Here is a 19,539-nt window from a genome sequence, read left to right as displayed (position 1 = left end):
GACTGAGGCTTGGATCTCATCCTATCCTCGAGACCTATCCGGTGTGTATCCACCTATGAATACCAGTAAAGCATCCCCCAGTCCTGGCACTTATGAATCTTTGTGTTGGTTTGTTTGATCGTTCTGGGCAGGCGTCTTGCAGACCTCCACAGAGACGGCCCAGACATTTTAAAAAACGCCATCAATAAATAAGCAGGCACCAAGTTTTCAGACACCCCCAGCAGCGTGGGGGTGCTCTCCCCCTTCTCCGGGCCGGCCGGCCTGCGCGTGGAAACGCCGCCCCCCCCTCAAGGCTTCCTTAGGAAACCTGGACACCCCCGTCCTCTGGGGACCGACCGATGCCCTGTCCTTGCGAGAGAAAAAAAGTTGCCTTGCCCCCTCGGCCTCCGGCCTCTTCCTCCCTCCTTCAATCTCCCAGCTGATCGCCCAGCGCTTCCCCTCCTCCTTCTGTTTGCTAGGGCGGGGAGAGGAGGAGGAGGAGGAGGAGGAGGAAGAGCCCGAGAGATCCAGGTTGACTTGCACATACAGAACGTGTGGCATCCGCGCTGGTATTTAAAAGCCAGCTTCCGCTGGGTGTGGGGGAGACCCGGGAGGCGAGGCAATTGGGTGGGTGCCGATGGGGAGAAAGGGGGGTCGTGTCACTTTAAGAGAAGGGAGGCTTTTCTTGTGTGTGCCTGGGATGTATTGAAATAGACTCTGGGTACTTCCAGCACGGTGTATAGAGGCGATCGGGGCTTTCCTGTTTCTTGCTCTCTGCCCCCCTCCCCCGCTTGGACTCCCCGCCTTGGAGAGGCTGCCCTGCCCGGTTCATCTCCTCCGCTTTGGAGTGGCACATCATCTCCAGATCACTCCAGAGGTCTCCCCAGCCAGCAGAAGGGGATGCTTTAAAGGTGACCATGGCTGGGCTGCTGCCGCTGCTGGTGCTGCCCCCTTCCCAAGCTGGACCACTTTTCTGACAGCCCCAGAGATCGAACCAAGCCTGGATGTCTTCCTGACTCTTGGACTAGAATCGCAGAGAGACACTGGAGGGGGGATCCTTTTTGGGGGTGGCTCCGCGTTTGGGCTCTTTTATTTCCCCCCAGCCTCGACCCAAGCAAGCCGGAGAAAGGAGCTGACGGGGAGGCGCTGCTTTGGTCGGAATCTCCCCCCCACCACCACCACCCCCGATCTTGGTGCCGATGGATTTGAGAAAGTGCTAAAGCTTCTCCAATGAAAGCCCATCGTGCGCTCTGCTCCGCGTTGGATTACTCAGGTAAGGCGCGCTTGGGTGGTGGTGTGTGTGTGTGGGGGGGGGGGAGAGTCTGGCTGCGGGAGTGGATGGGGTGGGGGGAAGGAGGCGCCCTCTGGATCATCTTCAGTGCTGGGAATCTGCGCCAGGGGTCGCGTCTGGGGCGCGCCCGGGTCCCGCGGATCTGTGCGCACCCGCGGAAAAGGGAGAACGATCCGCGGAAGGCAGTAGCTGCCTGGCCGGGAAGAAGGGGGGGGGGCTTAGCGTGAAAAGTTGACGGGAATCAGCCTGTTTGAAGAGGGGTGCGGGCCGGGGAGTGGGAAGGGGGGGTTAGAGGCTGGGAGAGGGGCAGGATGGAAAAGTCCCCTCTTTTCACCCTGGGAGAGGTCTGCCCCAGAGGCTGCTGAAGTTTGCGCCTGGCTCTGGGGTGGTGCTTGTTCAAAGTTGAGCTTCGATCGACCAGCTTCTCCGCTGGAAAGACCAGCGTGTGTCGTCCTCCACCCCCCCCCCGCCCCATCCCTGGGCTGGTTGCAGGAGCATGCCAGAAATGAACCTCCCCCCCCTTTTGCCACTGACTTGCTCACACATCCAGGTATCAGTTTCTAAATACACCTGGAACTGCATGGTGAGATGTCTGGAAGGAGAGAGTTTCCCTTCCTTTGTAGTGCTTTATTCCTGGGGATTGGTGGGGGGACACATACACAAAAGGATAAGGAGAGAGAGAGAGAGAGAGAGAGCAAAAGTAAACAGCAGGGTGATCAACTATTTATATACCAGGTAAGTACATCAGATGTACAGAGCAGGGAACTGTTTTGCTATTTCGCAGCTAATTATGTCTCTCCACTGAGTGGGAAAAAGTTGCATTTGATCCATTCAGCTGTTTCCCAAGATTCGCTTACAAAGACCAGGTTTCCAGTAAAAATGGGGATTTTTTTATTTTTTGCCTTGACGCTCACACACTGCCACTGAGCTGACAGTGGTTCTGATCTCATTCTTAACAAGCCTTAAGGGGGGCCTCACTTCTGTTTTGCTTGCTTTGGGGGTAGCCTAAACCCCACCCCCCAGAAAGCAGAGAGGGGTATTATTTTTCTCTCCAGCCCAATCTAGAAAAGAGGTTTATTTGAAGCCTGCCAGTCTCTCTTTCTTAAAAAAAAAAAGGGGGGGGGAATGAAAGATGTTCAGCTGTTTGGGTTGTTAGATTTAAAAAAATGCCCTCCTATCATTGGCTGACTAAGAGTGTGCCTGAAGTTTGCTTAATTTGGCAGTGGGAACTACAGCAGAAGGTGTAGCGTAGCCAAGCCCGGGGAATCTGGCAGCCCTTGAAGGCTAGGAGGAGACTCTGTGAAACTTGTAAAGTCCGCAAGGGGAGGAATGCGTGTGTGTCTGGGTGTGTGTGTATAAAAGCCATGCGAACCATCATAAGGAGAAAAAATGCACACCCCTGTCACAGTAAGAAAGAAACCTCTCGCTTTTGTAGTGAGAATGCTTTCCATTTTTTGATGCAATCTCCCAATAAAATAAAATCAACCTCCCATGGCAGTCAATCAAGCCTTACAGTAGTGTTTGAAGACAAGATTGAATGGAAGAAAAGGAAGCTTTATGTTTAATAAAAGTCAATTCTGAGAAACAATTACTTAGCAGACAACACAATGATGAAAATTTAATGACCTCCCAAGTTAAAAATGATACAGTCCCTACTAGATCAGTATGAGCCTGGCTGTAAGGGATTGTGTTTTAAAAAAAACAACAGCTTGGTGCTAAGTTCCTGTTTACAATGTGCTTGATCCATTTTGCATGTTGCCCTTACAGATGGGTCCCCCTGGGCTTGCAAGTATGTGGGCACCTTTTGGCTGTGAGCTGAGACCACAAGCAGGAAAGGACACTTTGCAGCTCTGGTGCTGGAGTTCCGGGCAAGAACAGGGCCTGCGAGGCACCCACAGTGCCCCCTGTTGAGGTCATTTTGTGAAAGAACCCTTGAGAAAAATAGTTGCCAGCTGGCTTCTGTATCTGTGTGATTCGTGGTCAATCAGATATTCCAGAAAGCATCCCCTGTATATGCAAGGTACACTTGGGTATAACGCTTGTGTTTTCCACATGCTTTGACTATGTGACAAAAATAAAAGGGCGTAACAAGGGAACAGACAGGAATATGGATTGCTTTCGATCGCAGAGAATCCTGAAAGACAAAGAAATATACTGTGATGTGAGCTTTTGTCGGCCCAGACCTGCCTCATCAGATGCATCCTGGCTTCTGTTAACCTTGGGCTGCTTTTAGTAACAAGTTTCATTTGTGCCCCTGAATTATTAAAAGTTAATCTAGATGCAGACATCTTTCTTCGGTTCCTCTGCCTTGAAGGAAGAGGTGGGAAGGAAAAATCAAACCCTTAGCTTTCCAACTGTGGTTTACAGGACAATAGCTCCCAAACGAAAGCAGAGAGTGGATTTGCATGCTATCCCTGTTAATTCTTGTCTAACCTTTCCTTTAGAGAATGGCCATGGTCTCTGCAATGTCCTGGGTCCTGTATTTGTGGATAAGTGCCTGTGCCATGCTGCTCTGTCAGGGATCTCTTCACCACACTTTTCAGCAGCATCATCTGCACAGACCAGGTAGGACCAGGTATCACATGGTGGATACTGTAAAAACTCAATTCCTTTTTCATCTCACCTACTTTGGAACCGAGGTGCATAAACTCATGTATATGTATGTCTGTATTCGACACAACCTTGTTTGCATCTAAAGTTCTGTGAGTTGCTTACCTGCATGGCGGTGTAATCAACTTAATATTTGCTGCTCTGGCATGGAAGTATACAACTTATTTACATATGGGTTTGTTTTCCCTTCCTCTTTCTATCGCTGCTCTCAAATCACACAGCAGGATCACCATGGGAGACTCAGTTGAATCATAATTTAGTCTTTTATGTATTACTCTGTTGTTTTTGCATGATTGATGGGCAAATAAGTGTCCTTTCTCCTGTGGTGAAATCTTAAGATTGCTATCTATTCTATAACACAGATCACTTTTCTTTGCTGTATATGTGCAAACTGAGGCACAAGTTCCAAGCACAAAATGTCAAAGACCCAAATAGAATATACAACAATATCTAGTCCTTATCTGATGGGAAGTGAGGGAAAAGTTGAGACAACAGCATGTTTTACACAAGAATATTTTATGTAATATCTTCAGAGGGGAAACAACAAATATTTAGAATTCATTTACAGATGTGATTTTCAATATAACTGTCTCTGCTTCTTAGATACCTATCTAATAGAACTGCCTTCTTAGATACCTATTTTATTCTTCCCAGTATTATTGTGTTGTACGTACATATATATTGTTTTTAATTTGTCAGAGATCGTTGTTTGTGGCCACTGGGGCTGATAAGGGGAACAGTATTTTCAATGATAAGGTGTGCAATATTTTCAATGATGCTCAATGGTTGAAGGAGCAAACTGATTCTTAGTGTCGCTAATAGAAATTGATTAAGGTAAAACTGAGTTGAAGACATTTCATTGCATTGCTGTTCCTCCAGTGGAAATCAACACTGTCATATTTCAAGTCTGGCTATTCATTTGGAACATGCCTCATGAGTTCACTGTCAAGGAAGTGATCCATTTGTGTACATGGAAAAACCAGAGATGGCTTGCTGTACGAGCGACTTTTTTCAGGAAAGGATATGCATGTTTTTCTCAGCATTTCCAGTGTGAAAAGTAGTGGTGATGGATGTTTAAACTCTAAAAACAAGTTATTTAAATTTGTGACCATGGATGGGTAAAATGAGCAATTATGTACTGAAGGTTATTGGAATGCTGCTGTGATTGCAAGAGATGTAGGGTTCAGCATTAAGTTTTTGGTGGATCAGGTATGAATAACGAAAAAGCTTCTGTTTTCTTTTTAGCTGTGATCCAGGCCAGAAGGTAACAGCCTAGGAATTTAGCGATTCCAAAAATGTTTTACTATGAAGTGTATGGAATGGCAGTCTAAAAGGACCAAGAAGAAGTGTTTAACTGAGAACCTTCTCTAGATAAAGCTTTTCAATTGCTCTTGAGTAAGAGCATAGTTATGCTCTTATAGTTGTATTTACATAAATACTAATGGAGATCCCACTGAATTGCACCCTGTGCCCCATATTTTGAGTCTCAAACTTTGGCGAACAAGGCATCCTATTGCTTGAACTACTCTCATTTTAGAACCTGGCTGAGAGATCTGTCAGCCAGGTTGAATGTTTTCCTTTGGAAGTCATCATGAGTCATAAAAGGAAGCACCTATAGAAACGGAAAGGTACTAGAACCACCGTCGGTGATATGATATCGACGACAGCGCAAAGAATAAAGAACCTGCAAAATAAATAAATAGTCAAAAGGAAAATGTAATCTCATTTTGACACAATCACTTGAAACAAGTGACATGATGAGAAAAAATGAGGGATAGACATTCTGGTGCTGTGCTGCATTTGCCTAAGCTTGAAAAATCACCTCTTTTATGAAGCTGGAAGAGCATGATATGGGGTGCATACCAAGTATTGGGGAAATGGGGAATATGACGGATCTTTCACAGGGGCTGTGATACAGACAGAGTGAAAGTTTTACAGCTGCCTCATCACCTGCTTAGGAACAGCAGACATTTTTCTCTGGTGAGACTTTCTGAGTCAGCCAGCCCTGCACCCTACATGAGTAAGATTGATGGTTTTCTGATCCCAGGCAGCCAATTTCAATCTCTCAAAAAATAATCCAGTACGTTGACAGATGAGTGGAATTTGATGGGAAGGCTCACTGTGGATTCAGGTTACTACACAGTTGGATAGGACAAGACACAGAGGTCTTGCCTTCTTTAGGATGACACAGTTAAAGATATTTAGGAGATGGGTGCTGTCATGGAGAAAAAGGACATCACCTGTGAGTGTTTGTAGCCCCGAGTTTGTGATCCGAGTTGATCACGCAAGTGGCACTTGCTCATAAAATAAATGAAAATGTGTTGATGGAAACGAACAGATTTTAATAGATGCAGCTGGAGTTGCTAAGTGATTGCTATTTTTCATATTTATATTATTAGGAATGCGTCATTTACTTTGAGTTAGCCAGTTTGAGTTAGCCACTGTTTAAGGAAGATTAAAACACGATGTCAAGGGAAAAAGTGAATAAAGAATTGCAGACGAACCAGTGCATAATTTTGTAACGTACCACTGTTGCTTTAAAAGGCTGTTTAAAATCTATTTTTAATCAGGTGAAAACCATTATAATTAATGGTCCATCTAACATACCTCCACCCTAACCATCACAGTGTCCCACTCCCAGACATTTATAGCAGCCCACAATAATTTATAGGGTTCTTAATTTGTAAGAGGCAAGAGGATTTCCAAATAATTAAAAAAAAAAAAAAAAAAACCTCAGTAGTGGAACTACTGTAGTGTAGGATAAGACAGGTTCCACTCTGTCATCTACCTTCTTGGCTTGAAAGATGAAAAATCTTCTTTAAGGACCAATACATAGCATGTTAACCTTCTATGATTTAATGGATTTCATCTGCAGTTGTTGAATTGCACTTCAAATAGAGTTGTATGGAGAAACTCCAGGTGAATGTTTAATGTGATGATTTTCAAACTAAGGACAATGTGAACACATGTGCATCCAGGGTCAGCACAAGGTTGCGTGGAGTTATGGGGCAAAGCTTTGCCTCACAGCACCCCCATCTGTCTCTGGAGTAGTAGTTACTACTACTGCCACTGGTATTGAGAATATAGGGGTTGGTCTTAGTAAGTGCCTAGCTTGGCCAACCACTGATGCGAATCCAGAGTACACCCCTATCCAGAAAACTCAAGGCAATGCAAAATGGTGCATGACCATCCTGGACCTACCCATCCACAAGGCCATCAGAAGCAGTCACCTCAGGCAGCAGATTGGTCTGCCCTGCTCTGTCTGCCTCCACTGCTTTCTTTGAATTTCTGCTAAGGAAGAAGGGAATGAAGAATAAATGTGGAGGGTGAGGCATTGGCGTAGCTAATGATCATGTAGCCCGGTGCAAAGCTCAAAATGTTGCCCCAGAAGTGATGTCACAACCGGAAGTGACATCACACCCAGGGTTTTTTTTTAAAAAAAGTGGAAGTTGGGAGGATCCCACCACCTCCTCCCAGCAGCTTACCACCCACTTGCTCTGCTGCCTCCCCCCAGTCAGTGGCATACCTAAGGCATCTATCTACAACCTGGGGTCAAAGAACATTTTGTAGCCCCCCCCCCCCCGCATGACAAAATCAAATTTAATTAAGTAAATAAATAAAAAGTTACTGGTTCCATGCTGTGTCATAATAACATCTCATTGGCACTCAGAACAAACAGTCTCATAGGTCAGTTTGCAGTTAAGCAAATCCACTTAATAACATGATGGTATTATTCATACATACCAAGATTTTCACAATTTTGGTCACTAGTGTCAAGCTCACTTGTTACCTCCTAAAGCTTGATGCCCGGTGCAACTGCTACCCCTTGCACCCTCTTAGCTAGGCCACTGGGGTGGGGGAGTGCTGAGCTAAACATTGGAGTGTGGGAGAAGCAGAGGCTGCCATATCCTCAGGTAAGGGGGCAACATTTGGGATGTCACCTCAGGCGTCAGGAGGTCTTCAGCTGGCCCTGTGGTCACCATAGCCCCTAAAGTTTCACAAGACAGGCTGGGATGCTGGTTTCATGTGCTGTTCCATCATATACTCCAGTGTGGGATGCCATGCTGACTTCCCAGCTTTTTAACCTGGTTCATGTTTGGCCCTGGGGGTAGAATTATGGTACCACAGCTATTATTATTATTTGCACTAATTATTTACCATTTAGCTTTGTTGGTCTCAGGTGTTAATAATGTATATTTCAAGTACATAATCTGCAGTATGTATATCTAGGAATTAATACTATACTCAACGGAAAAGAGTGAGATGTCTTTGGATGAAAATCTGCTAGTTTTGTCCTTGGGCCTTCTTCATTCAGTTTGCTGTAGTGTTGTTCTCTTACCTGCTTTCTGTTGCTTACTGTTCCTCACTGCTCAGCTATGCTCTTTTCATATCCCTGAAAATGTAAACACTGAGAGATATTTCACCCTCCAAAACTGACCTTTATTATTTGTTCAGTGCGAACTCCATCCATGCATCCCAACCACTAATAATTATATATATTATATAGGATCATGGGGAGTGACAGAAACTGGTTCTTTGCAGATGTGGTGTAAGCAGCATAAAACTGGGGGAAAACTGGGTGAGGAGGATGGAGGAATGGGGGCAGGGGGCAGTGGGAGGGGGTTGATCCAGCAGCAGTGGGGCATGGTAGATCCTATCCCCTCCATTGAGGAGCAACCTGCCCCTTTCCGCTCCTTGGATATATGACACCAAAAGTGAGGTATGTCCAAGGAGACCCATGAGTGGGCCCAGGGCTCACCAGGAAGTGAGGATAAATGTTTAATACTTACCTCCTGATTGCCTTCAGGATGACCCTCTGCTGTGTGCAACACACGCCTTTTTAGCGTGGCTGCATCAGCAGGGAGAGGGGTAGAGCAGGGGTGCTCAATAGGTGGATCGTGATCTACCGGTAGATCGCGAGGCAAAATGAGTAGATTGCGGAGTGCCGACCCCCCCCTTCAGGTGCCTCTGGGAGGAAACGCCGCGAGTAAGGCCCATTGTACTCAATGGGGCTTACTCCCAGGTAAGTGTGGCTAGGATTGCAGCCTCACAGCCTAATCCTAGGCATGTCTACTTAGGAGTAAGTCCTGTTATACTCAGTGGGGCTCAAGGTACACCAACATACATTGAACACATAAATGTTATATGTTATGATGGCGCGAACATTGTAAAAAAAAACTCTGGTAGATCTCCGGGCCTTACTGGGTTTCAAAGTAGCTCTCGAGCCAAAAAAAGTGTGAGCACCCCTGGGGTAGAGGATAGGATTGGGGCCTCAGGGTGATAGTTTTGTGTTGTTTTTTTTTAAATGTAAGCCTCCTATCAGTGGTATTGCTATCATTTTGTTTCACATAAAATTTGCATCAGCTTTTGCCGCACAGAAGAAAATAAGAACTGTATTGGTTGGAATGAAGTCCTACTTATCTTTCCTTGAGGGCATGTCAAGGTCTGTGGGATAGCGCATAGTTCAAAGTGCTATCATGGGCAAGTTGAAAAGAGGTTGATTAATGTAAGCAAATATTCCAGTACATGAGCCACCATGGTCCCAGAGGCAAGTTCAGTCAATTTTTTGCTGCCTGGACCAACTCCATGTAGTTAAAGACTTGCATGCGCTCTGAGAATGCATGTTCTGTCCTCTCCCCTTGTGCACAGATGCTGCAACTAGATTAGCAAACCTGCCACCATGATCAAGTTCAAAACATTTGCACATCAACTTACAACCAAATACATTCCACTGGTCAATTTAAAAGGGCTGGTCCAGATTTTCTGACATCTCTTCCCCTGGAGAAATCACTGTCTGTATTTTGCCTTTCAGGTAGGGTCTGAGTAATTCCTTAAAAAATACATGAATATATGAATGTGCAAATTTGCCATTCTCCTAGTCTTTTCAAACCCCCCCCCCCCCAGCTCTCTAGAAGTGAATAGGACAGATGCTAAACAACGCAGGTATCAAAACGGCAAGAAATTGTGTTACAAAACAAACATGAAACCAATGTGATTGTACAAAGACCTCTTAATATACAGAGGGGAAAAGAGAGGGAATGGAAATGAGAATGATGTCACTGAAGATCTATGTAAAGCAACAGAACAAGCGTGTAAAGCCAGTATCAGAAAGGCAAAGTCAAATCTACAAAGGAGCGACAACTACCAAGGGATGTTAGAAACAAAGGCAAGGAACATGAAGGAAAAATGTGGGCCTGCAACTCGCTACAATGGAGAAGCTAGAAGGACAAATGGATTTAATGTCTCTGCGGCAGCCCTAACTAGAGCAAGGTAATGTTTCACAAAGGGCCACAGGCATCGCAACCCACCATTCAAATGGTACTTTTCAATTACCTTAAGCTGCCAACTTTGGATTTCAAAAATATCAACCCTGTGGGCAGGGACAAAGACAAGAGCAAGACCAAAATACAGCAGGCTGGGGTAAGCCCAAGGCATATTTTGATAACTCATGGGCAGATGCTGCCTCAATCTGGTCTTACTTGCCTTCCATGCTCAAAAGTGGCTTGCATGGTTTTACCGGTTGGACCAGTCAAATATTGGCAACTCTTTTTTCACCATGAATCCTAGGCCGAGGGTGGTGGTGGATTCTCCTTCACTGGAGATCTTCAAATAGAGGCTCGACAAGCACCTGCAAGAGATGCTCTAGGAGGATTTCCTGTTATAGGCAGGGGGTTAGACTAGATGACCTTTTAGGCCCCTTCTATTAATCTATAGGACTTGACTATTGGGTCCCATTTGAGATAAGAAACTCAAGCAGCACAGGGTTACGAGATAAAGGTTTTCTATGCAACCTTCATTTGAGAGGTATCTAGTAGGAGAAGGGCATTTCAGTGGTGCCTTTCTTTGGCACGCCCCCTTTATGGAGGCTAGACAGGCCCCTATTTTGTAAAGAGTATTTGAAAATCTTCCATTTTCAGACAGTGTTTAATGTTCTTTCCTTTTAGGCTGCCAGCTGAACACTGCTGCTTGATTGTATCTTGTAGGTGTTTTATGTTACTTTATTTCTCTTGTCTTTACGATCATTGTGTTTTACTGATTTGATTGATCTTATCATTAGCCAGTTCAACTCCTTCTGGACAGAAGCAGGGTATAAGTTTTAAAATTTGAGAACAAAATCTAGGCTTTGCTACTAGGGGTGTTTGCATGATAATTGCCTCACCTACCCCTGTTTATACATTAGTGCTGTGTGTGTTTTGTCAGTGTGATGCTCCTCTCAGTTACCGAAATGCTAGGAGTCTGGATCATGTGGGTGGTTGTTGATTCAGACTTTTCTTTACACATTGAAAGTAGTATAAGCACCATGATTATAAGACATGTTTGGAAGAACTGCTCTCTTGTGCACTTACGCTTCAGATCCTTGGCATTCTGGGAAATGAGAGGAGCATGTATGTTCAAGGAGCAAGCACAGCACAGTCACACAAAGAAGGGCCAGTGCAGTCAGTATAATCCAAATTGGCCTTGTATGTAAAGTTATATAATGTAAGTTGCTTTCATTCTCAGCGTTTCTCAAACTGTGGGTTGTGATTCCATGTGCAGGGTCACAAAGCGATGTTCCTTCTAGCATCGCAAGGCCTTCTTAGGAGACCCCAGAGTCTTTTTCTGAGTTGCACCACACTGGTTACGCACTCTATTTTCCGCCGCGGGCCTCAGAATAGCCCACAAAGTGACCAGAAGCAACTTCATGTTTGTAGACTTCCAGTTTAAATGAACATCATTTCTGGTTGCTTCTGCGGGCTATTTGGAGGCCTGCAGAGGCCAATATAGAGTGGGTTGCTGACCCAGTGCAACCCAGAAGAGGCCTTCAGAGCCTCTCAAGAAGGCCTTGAGGTGCTAAAAGGAGTGTTGCATCGCAACCCACCATAGAAGATGAGGTGGGTTGTGAACATAAGAACATAAGAACAGCCCCACTGGATCTGGCCATAGGCCCATCTAGTCCAGCTTCCTGTATCTCACAGTGTTGTGGCACTTAAAAGTATGAGAACCACTGAATTAGTTCATTGCAAATTGTTAAGCTTAGACCATTCAGGTTTGGGGCAGGAGGGGGGTTTGCTGTTGTTTACAACAATGACTGCTTTCCCAGTTTTTCTTGTTTTTCCTCAGGCAGATAGGAGGTAGCAAAGGTTAATCTCAGGCCATCTTGGAGCAGCTGCTATGCTCTGCCCCAGCACCAGATGCCCCTGCCATTTTTCAAGAGCTGCCAGTCTTGTGACATCACCAGGCTGCACCTTATGACATCACTATTTTGAGTCCCTGCCTCAAAAATATCAGGTTCTTAAATGCAGTAGGATTCAAAGTTGCTTCAACCTGTGTGGGAGTTGCTTTTGGTTGGATGGGTCTCACATTGTCGAGGTCTCCTTCCCCTGAACAGAGAACTATGAAAAATCTGACCTGCTCTGACTTTGCCTCTCCTTAGCAGTGTGGGCTGAAATCCCTAGTGGTTAACCTCGTCCACATTCTCATAGCAAGCCGTGCTTTTTGCAAGTACAAGCGTGGAAGCCTGTGTGTGTCAACCTGAATCTCTCGGCACTCCCAGCTGTTTGAACACAGCCGTCATAATGCTGTGGAGAGCGTGTTTTGAAGGCTGAGGCCAAGAGACACCTACACATTTGTCCCCTAGGGGCAAGATACATATTCACTGTCTGCTCTGTTGTTTCAGATGCTTGCATTAAATTACCATTTCCTTAAATATGACGTTTTGTTGGATGTTAAAAGGGTTTGCTTAGCGTTCCTTCTTAAGACAGGAACAAGGCCTCCATTCTATTATCATACTGTCTTAGCCATTTCTCCTCCTGCGATGTGAGTGTTATGGCTGGGGTTGCTGTTGTTTCATTTTGTCGAAAACACTCTGTCATGAAACTGAGATTTGCTAGGAGCAAGGATTTGCCTCCTTCTGGGATTTCACATTTTTCACCAGCTTCAAATGCTATAAAGAGAGTCATTCTCTGGAGCTAAGCTTATTTTTCCATTCAAATAGTGCTGAAGAGTCTTTCCTCTGGTGTTCGGGGCAGGTAACGGGGCTTAAGTGCGCCTTGGATCTTGGTGCATTAGTCTCAGCTGGAGTGAACCTAGGGAGTAAATGAAGTTACAGAGCATGGCATACCCATTTGAGGACCATAAATGAGGAGGCATGGAAGACCGTTAACTGGGCACAAAGGAATATTTGTGCCCAGTTAACAATCCAAAATGGCTTCAAAGATGGCAATGAAGTGGTTGCTTGTGCATCTGTTAGGCATCCTGGTTGAGCAGTACTGTCAAGCAGTCCAGATATCAAGTTCCCCATAGGCAAATTTGAGCCATATGTGGAGCATGTAGTTGGACCTAGTGGTCACGGTCTGGGGCAGGCAAACAAGGGATTGCGGCAATGCTAGGTGCAAGCCTGTTAAGGTCGAAAGGAACTTTGAATTTATCTAGGAATTGCTCAGCTCCTCCAAAACAACTGGCAGCCCAATCTTAAGCACAGCCAGGCTGTATGGCCTGCGCTGTATCCAATGCAGGTTAGGAGGCGGCTGAAGTTCTCTGTGGAGTTAGGGGCTATTTTTCCCCTTATCCCAAGTAATTCCCCAGTTTGCCCCATGGGACTACTCGGATCACCACCAGCTATATAGCTAGCGGAAATCTGCCTGCCTAGATCGAAAAGGAGGATAGGATACAGCAGAGTAGGCCTCCACTGATCCCACCCTCTCCTGGACCCAGTCCACCCTGTTCCTACCACCCAGAAATGCCCCCTCCCCACTACCCTCCTCATGCCCCTGCACCGGTCTGCTCAAATCCTACCTCTGCCAGTGGTCCTGGATTAGGATGCAGCATCAGAGGGATGGCACAGGTCTCCCTGCCAGCACTGCTGACTCTTGAGTCATTGCGAACATGCCTTACGATATGTTTGCAACACTAGGCCAGCTGTGCTGGCGGAGCACTCCTTGAGGATTGTGCTCTGAGTCTTTAGGAAAGTTCATTGTTGAAGGGTAGTCCCGTATGAGATTAAATTGACCAAGGAGAAAGAAAATGAAATGGAGGTGGGACAGAGTGAGAGAATGATCCAATTGAAGTTTTACTGATAAAGGCAGGAGGGCTGGAATTTTCAACATGCACCTGTGGCAAATCAGGTCATTTTTTTAGTTTCTAACAATTCATAACCTAGAATTTCGGGGGGGGGGGGGATGTGATTTGGGATCTAGGATGTCTTCCCTGCCAGAGGGGATGGTGGCACCTGGGATATTTCTGCTTGTATGCACCTTTAGTTGGATAAAGGTATTTATAGATTAGAGCTGCTCTTAATGTTCTCCTGGTGGTAGTATTGTGACGTTTTGAAGTGCAGGAACTTGTCATGATACATACTCCACAGGCCACTAAAACGGCGCAACCCCAAAGAAAATCACCTTTTCATTTCTTCTTTAGAGTGTTTTCTTCTCTTGCCACTTACTTCTGCTTTGAAACTTCTTATAGTTTGCATAACAATCTAGCTCACTCTTGCAATGGATCGCAAGCCTTTTAAAACAAATATGTAGGAACTGGAAAATGAGATTAAAAATATAAAAGCTATATTACAGTGCTAACCTATGCATATTGACTCACTGTGTTTAATAGGTTTTAGTTCCAGGTAAATTTGCATAGGATTGTAACATGTGCTACATAGTGACTCTCAGATAGTTCTTGGGAAAGAACAGTGCCGGACTCTCCCCTCCCCCCTCCCAGGGCAAAGGTCCGCGAGGCTGCCCCCTGAAAGATGCTGATCCCCATGTACGAAGCCGCCACCCCCACCTTAGAAGTGCGTCGGAGCCTTACGCAACCTGAAAATCGACTGGGGAAGCCTTATGAAAACTGGAATTGCAGTTTCTGACCATGTTGGGAGCCACAGGTTCTAGAGGTGCACTGGCACAGCGCCTCGGGCATTTGCCCCATTCGCCCAGTGCTAGGTTTGCTGCTGGGAAGGACATTAGCATATGCCCATAGGCAGATTCCCAGTTTGCCAGCTGCTGAGCCGAATACTTCTTCTCAGCTAAAGTCCTTTGAAAAAAGTTTCAAAGGGAGAGCCTGCTGATGATATCACAACTCCTGCTTTAGGAGAAGCCCAGTGCTTTGGTCCCCTCCTTCAAGTACACTCCTGTTCATATAAGAAACTCAGAATTTTGGGGAGGCAGACCGTTGAGCCAATTTATCTGCAGATTTTCCTTTCATGGATCTGGCTCAATGCAGATCCCCCGGACCTGCACTGAGCCAGACTTCGCTCAACCTGAACCCTCCAAAGGTGACTAGAGCTGTACTCTGGTCAACTTTGGAGGGCTTTCTGAAGACTGCAGAGATCACATGCGTCCACCTGCAGGCTCTGCAGGTGTCAGAATGAAGCCCAGAGGCAAAAAAAAAGCAACTTCTGGTTTGTTCTAATGCCTTTCAAGTGATGTTCTAATGCCTTTCAAGGCATTCTGAGGCCCAGGGAAACCCTATCTGGGCCTCAGAATGCCCTAAAGAAAACGTCACTTCCAATTTTCAAGGGAAACCAGAAGTTGCGCCTTTTTTTTTTTTTTTTTTTTTTGTCTCCAGGCTTCAAACTGAAGTCTGTAGACGCCAAGAGTGGATGCACATGGCCTCTGCTGGCTTTGGAAAGCCCTTCAGAGGTGATGGGAGTGCAGCTTTGGTTGCCTTTGGAAGGTTTAAAGGCGCCATAACAGCAGATTTGGCAATCTAAGTTTTTCAGTATCTGCGGGGGGTCCGAGAACGAATCCCTCGTGGTACTGAGGTGACACCTGTATTTAAAAAAAACACTGAAAAACTTCTGATTAGGACTATTACAGAGTCACTGGGTGTGGAAAAGGGAGAGAAAGAACCCTTTAGCCATCTAGCAAAATACTCTTGATAAAACAATTGCCTTTGGCATTCCCACCAGCTGAATTACCGCAGATACTCGCCTATACAAGGGCAGTCGAGGGCAGGTTTCGGGCCCCAAATCATGGAATTTTCTATGACCCTAGGATAAGTCGGGGGTTAAACTTGGGGGGCAGGTCTGACTATAATTTTGTCTGATTGTCCCTGAAGCCAGATCCTGAAAAATAACCTTCCAGTAATTGTTACCTAAAAACTGTACAGTTTCTAATTTATTAAAAATACAATAAAAGATCATAAGATGATCATAAGATCATAAGATGCATTTTTGTTCATTAACTTTATATCTGGACATCATTAACTTGATATCTGGACATCATTAACTTAAGATCATAAGATCTTAAGATGATCAAGATGATAAGATGATCATAAGATCATAAGATGCATTTTTGTTCATTAACTTTTAAAATTCTGGTCTTTGTATGTAAGCAACATACCAGTAGAACCATCAGTCAAATCCTTCTTTAAGGTGCCTGGAGTGTGAAGCCAGAGGCTCTGCGTATGACATGCAACATAAAACATGCAATTGGGAGTGTGCAGATCAGTTCACAGTAGGGAGACGAGCAACAAGGACTGAGCTGCGCACAGTTGCAGCCCTCTTTACTAAGAAGCGGACCCCGTGCTTTCCATGGGTGTTACTCTTAAGTACTGGTGCATTGCAGCCTGGGACCTTGTTTCAGATGGAAATGAGGATCACATCCTGAGGTTTTAAAAACCAGACCCCTAAACTTGGGTGTGTGTGTGTGTGTGTGTAATTCTTTGCAAATGACTTGCCAGGAATGTTCAGAGGCAGTAGCAAAAGAAGGAGGCATTTCCCTTCTTCTCCAAACTGGAAGGGAGGCAAAGGGGCTTCTGGGAGTTGTGGGGAGGCTTTGTGGGAGCATGTGCTGCATTCCATAGCAGCAGCCCATACAGACTACAGTTCCCAGAAGTGCCTTCACTTCTCTTCCTGTCTGGAGAAGAGGCTAAAGTGGCTGCCTCTGAATACTGTAATTAGTGGTTAAAATTCTCCTTTTTCTCCACCTGCTTCCTGCTTCTCAGCCCATTTCCAGGCCCTTTCCAACTTCACCAGACAGCTGCTGAGCCTCCATAAGCTTCCCAGAAGCTCCCAGAGGACTCTGTTTCATCTACTGCATTGACCTGGGTATAAGTTGACCCAGGATCTCAGGCTCCATTTTTAGGCATAAATTTTTCAACCTGTAGGCAAGTATATATGGTAAGTCTAAACTGTTTCTGGCACCCCCAGCATGCATGTTTTTCTATACTATTGTATAGGATCCATTAATTATAGTGTCTTTCACACAGCATCTATTTATAGTTGAACCTGATACTAGTGCAGCCATTTTCAACCACTGATGTGGCACACTGGTGTGCCGTGAGTGGTTCACAGCTGTGCCACAGGAATTTGGGGGAAGGTCATTTATTAATAAGGCCAATGGGAGATGTGAGCCCCCACTGGCAGCATGGTGTGCCTTGGTGTCAATTGTCAAAAACCTGGTGGTGTGCCTTGACCAGTTTAGTGACTTGTCAGTGTGCCGTGAGATGAAAAAGATTGACTGTACTAGTGAACAGTCTGTACACTACTGTACAAGACTGTACTAGTGAGTTGCCAGAACAAATTATAGAGTTACCTCTGTTGAAACCGAGTTGATCAAAGATGGTAAGATGAGCAAATTCCCCCAGGATGGGTATGTTTGTTTGTTTGTTTTTAATGTCTCTTACTGGGAAGAAACAAGTATTTATTTTTTTGAATACTTTCAAAAAATGAACCTTAAAGGAACAACAACAAAAATCTTCCAAAAGAGTGTGTGTGTGTGTGTGTGTGTGTGTGTGTGTGTGTGTGTGTGTGAGAGAGAGAGAGAGAGAGAGAGAGAGAGAGAGAGAGAGAGAGAGATGTGTTCTTCAAATTTTTACTGTGTGCTGGATTATTGGGGTATTCCGGCAGGAAGGAGGTACCCCTGCAGAACTATTACAGAAGGAAATGAGTAGGAGCAAAAAATTGGAAAACAATAACTAATGGCTCAATAACTAAAGAGTGTGTGATGATGGTGCATTTCTTCTGCTGGTAGTGACTGCCATAAAGCAATCAGTAGCAGTTGTAAAAGGTGCTCTGACAGCACAGAAATCCATGTGTTGCTGGAGTGCCAGTGGAAAGGCCGGAGCCTTCTTGTATGTCCCAGAGCAGCATGAATGTGGCAACAAAGGAGGTGAGTGGGGCCAACTCACTATCTATCTAGACCAGGGGTGTCCACAGTTTTTGGCAGGAGGGCCACACTGTCTCTCTGATACTCTGTCGGGGGCCGGGGGAAAAAAAAAGAATTAATTTACATTTAAATGTAAATGGCCTTGCACAAACCAAGGCTAACCTTTCCTTTGCTGCCACTACTGCATCACAGATGTGAAACAACAAGCAGTGGAGGGAGCCCTCATCCCACAGTTCACATGAGAGGTCAAACAGTCGCCCTCATGCTGAGAGCAGTTGCGTCAGTCCAGTGTGGGCTCCAACAAATCTCTGGAGGACCAGAGGCTCATTGGAGACTGGGGGCTCCCTGAGGGTTGCATTGAGAAGCCTTGAGGGCTGCAAGTGGCCCCAGGGCCAGGGTTTGGGCACCCCTGATCTAGACCAATGTTTCTCAAACAGTGGGTTGGGACCCACTAGGTAGGTCACAAACCAATTTTAGGTGGGTCTCCATTCATTTCAACATTTTATTTTTAATATGTTAGACTTGATGCTACTATGGTATATGACTGCATTTGGGGAAATGTTACAAATCTATATTTTTAACAAACTATTCTGTATATACTTTTAACAATAATAGTAAATGGGACTTACTCCTGGGTAAGTGTGGGTAGGATTGCAGCCTAGGATTGTTAAACATTTTCCTGCTTGATGATGTCACTTCTGGTCATGGCATCACTTCTGGTGGCTCCTGACAGATTCGCAATCTAAAAAGTGGGTCCTGGTGCTAAATGTTTGAGAACCACTGATCTAGACACAACACGCACGCACACACACAGTGTTAGTTCTTTCAAAACGTGTGATATCTTTTCCCTCTCGACTTCAGTGTAAGTTTTAGTTACTGATGTCTTTGGTTTCAATATTTGTCTCATGCGTCTTAAGCCTAAATGGAAGCAACGATCTGTAGACCCTCTTTTGAAGTTACTGTGGATTAAATGAGATCAGCATCTTTCCCCGTTGTTTTAATTTTTCTGATATTTAAACCTTTTGGAAAAGCGGGTGTACTACTGAATAAAAACACGAGCAAGTAATTTTACTTACATGTAGCTACAGTGATTGACAGTGGAGTGACTCTGCTTGATTTGAGCTAAGGATAAGATCCATGGTTGGAAGAAAATTTTTTTACAAATGCCCTATTAAAATGGATTGAACAGCACCAATATTATATGACTGAACAGTCTGTTGGTCCAAAATGAGCAAACTGGAGGACTGTACACTTAAATTGCTCAGCACTGTGGAGTATAGTTTTAAGAAGATCTGCCTGACAAATTTAGTCAGCCATGAAATGCCTCGTATTATATTTTCTAGATCTGCCTGACACATTTAGTGCCATGAAATGTCTCATATTATACTTTCTAACATGCGAAATTGCTTTTAATTAAAAACAAAAGAAAACAACACAGTATGGAGACTGCCCCTTGTTTTTAAAATTTGGTCTCCTCTTATTGTAATGTTTTGGGTTTTTAAATAGACATTAAATATTTGGTCATCTACTTTTTTGTCACTATGTCTGTGCATTGATTACATGCCATACAATCTGTGT

The 19,539-nt window shown here is 44.9% G+C and overlaps 1 protein-coding gene across 1 annotated transcript in view; it reads left to right on the top strand.

The window, feature by feature from the left end:
• The first annotated feature begins 687 nt into the window (after nt 1-687).
• The window catches only part of TAFA1 (TAFA chemokine like family member 1), a 396,155-nt gene continuing 377,303 nt past the window's right edge, over nt 688-19,539 (top strand). Inside the window, exons 1-2 of the mRNA XM_066616413.1 lie at nt 688-1,252; nt 3,715-3,835. Coding sequence (XP_066472510.1) covers nt 3,718-3,835 — 118 coding nt within the window. The 5' untranslated portion in view covers nt 688-1,252; nt 3,715-3,717. The remainder of the gene's footprint in view (nt 1,253-3,714; nt 3,836-19,539) is intronic.

The sequence above is a fragment of the Tiliqua scincoides genome, chromosome 2 (genome assembly GCF_035046505.1).
Source record: "Tiliqua scincoides isolate rTilSci1 chromosome 2, rTilSci1.hap2, whole genome shotgun sequence".
NCBI classification, from domain to species: domain Eukaryota; kingdom Metazoa; phylum Chordata; class Lepidosauria; order Squamata; family Scincidae; genus Tiliqua; species Tiliqua scincoides.
The sequence above is the reverse complement of the archived record's forward strand: the minus strand, read 5'-3'. Positions and strand labels throughout refer to the sequence as shown.